The sequence below is a fragment of the Micropterus dolomieu genome, linkage group LG11 (assembly GCF_021292245.1).
Source record: "Micropterus dolomieu isolate WLL.071019.BEF.003 ecotype Adirondacks linkage group LG11, ASM2129224v1, whole genome shotgun sequence".
Taxonomy (NCBI): Eukaryota; Metazoa; Chordata; class Actinopteri; order Centrarchiformes; family Centrarchidae; genus Micropterus; species Micropterus dolomieu.
Window position 1 is genome coordinate 353,958 of NC_060160.1, and position 1,433 is coordinate 355,390.

Consider the following 1,433-nt stretch of genomic DNA (forward strand, 5'->3'; position numbering starts at 1 on the left):
GATCGGTGTCGCGCTGACGGTGTCGCGCTGACGGTGTCGCGCTGACGGTGTCGTAATCGTTGTCGCGCTGACGGTGTCGTAATCGCTGTCGCGCTGACGGTGTCGTAATCGGTGTCGCGCTGACGGTGTCGTAATCGGTGTCGCGCTGACGGTGTCGCGATCGTTGTCGCGCTGACGGTGTCGCGCTGACGGTGTCGCGCTGACGGTGTCGCGCTGACGGTGTCGCGCTGACGGTGTCGCGCTGACGGTGTCGCGCTGACGGTGTCGCGATCGCTGACGGTGTCGCGATCGCTGTCGCGCTGACGGTGTCGCGCTGACGGTGTCGTAATCGGTGTCGCGCTGACGGTGTCGTAATCGGTGTCGCAATCGCTGTCGCGCTGACGGTGTCGCAATCGCTGTCGCGCTGACGGTGTCGCGCTGACGGTGTCGCGATCGCTGTCGCGCTGACGGTGTCGCGATCGCTGTCGCGCTGACGGTGTCGCGCTGACGGTGTCGCGCTGACGGTGTCGCGATCGCTGATCGCTGTCGCGATCGCTGTCGCGCTGACGGTGTCGCGCTGACGGTGTCGCGATCGCTGATCGCTGTCGCGATCGCTGTCGCGCTGACGGTGTCGCGCTGACGGTGTCGTAATCGGTGTCGCGCTGACGGTGTCGTAATCGGTGTCGCGCTGACGGTGTCGTAATCGGTGTCGCGCTGACGGTGTCGCGCTGACGGTGTCGCGCTGACGGTGTCGTAATCGTTGTCGCGCTGACGGTGTCGTAATCGCTGTCGCGCTGACGGTGTCGCGCTGACGGTGGTGGTGTGTTTCAGGATGTGGGCTCCTGCTGTACCTGAGAGGTCGGCCAGGGTCACAAAGTGTTCCTTCAGGAAAGCTTCCTGGTCTGGAGTCTGAGGGACGAGCTGAGGGGCCCTGACCTCTCCTCCTCCTCCTCCTCCTCCTCTTCCTCCACCTCCCTCCTCTTCATCCTCCTCCAGCTCAGAGGAGTTTCCATCTGTGCTGAGAGGCTCTGTGGGCTCAGAGTCTGACAGAGAGACAGATTATAGGTGAGACAGTCTGTCTGCAGTACTGGAGGAAGTGTTTGGATTCTTAACTGCAGTACGAGTACTAATACTACACTGTAAAATAAATATGTTTCAAGTCTTTAAAATGTCCCTGTTGTACTATGATACTTCCTTTCCCCAGATTCAGCTCAGATATTAGACTGCAGCTGATTATTCCCTCCATCAGTCCACTGATTCTTTGGTTTGTACAGATTCTGCCGTCACGGTTACCCAGAGCCCAAAGAGACGCCTTCACGCCGCTCGTTGCGTCCGACCGACAGTCAAAACCTCAATGTTACTAACAAACATCACAGTTATTAAAATGATTCAATCATCAAATCATTATAAAATAATACAATTTGCAGGCAAAACACTCACAGTTACAAGAAAAA

General features: G+C 57.4%; 1 protein-coding gene across 1 annotated transcript in view; it reads right to left on the reverse strand.

Annotated features, from left to right (window-relative positions):
• Positions 1-1,433, reverse strand: part of LOC123979350 (mitogen-activated protein kinase-binding protein 1-like) — an 8,356-nt gene that overhangs the window by 877 nt on the left and 6,046 nt on the right. Inside the window, exon 16 of the mRNA XM_046063254.1 lies at positions 19-876. Within this exon, the coding sequence (XP_045919210.1) occupies positions 19-876 (858 nt within the window). The remainder of the gene's footprint in view (positions 1-18; positions 877-1,433) is intronic.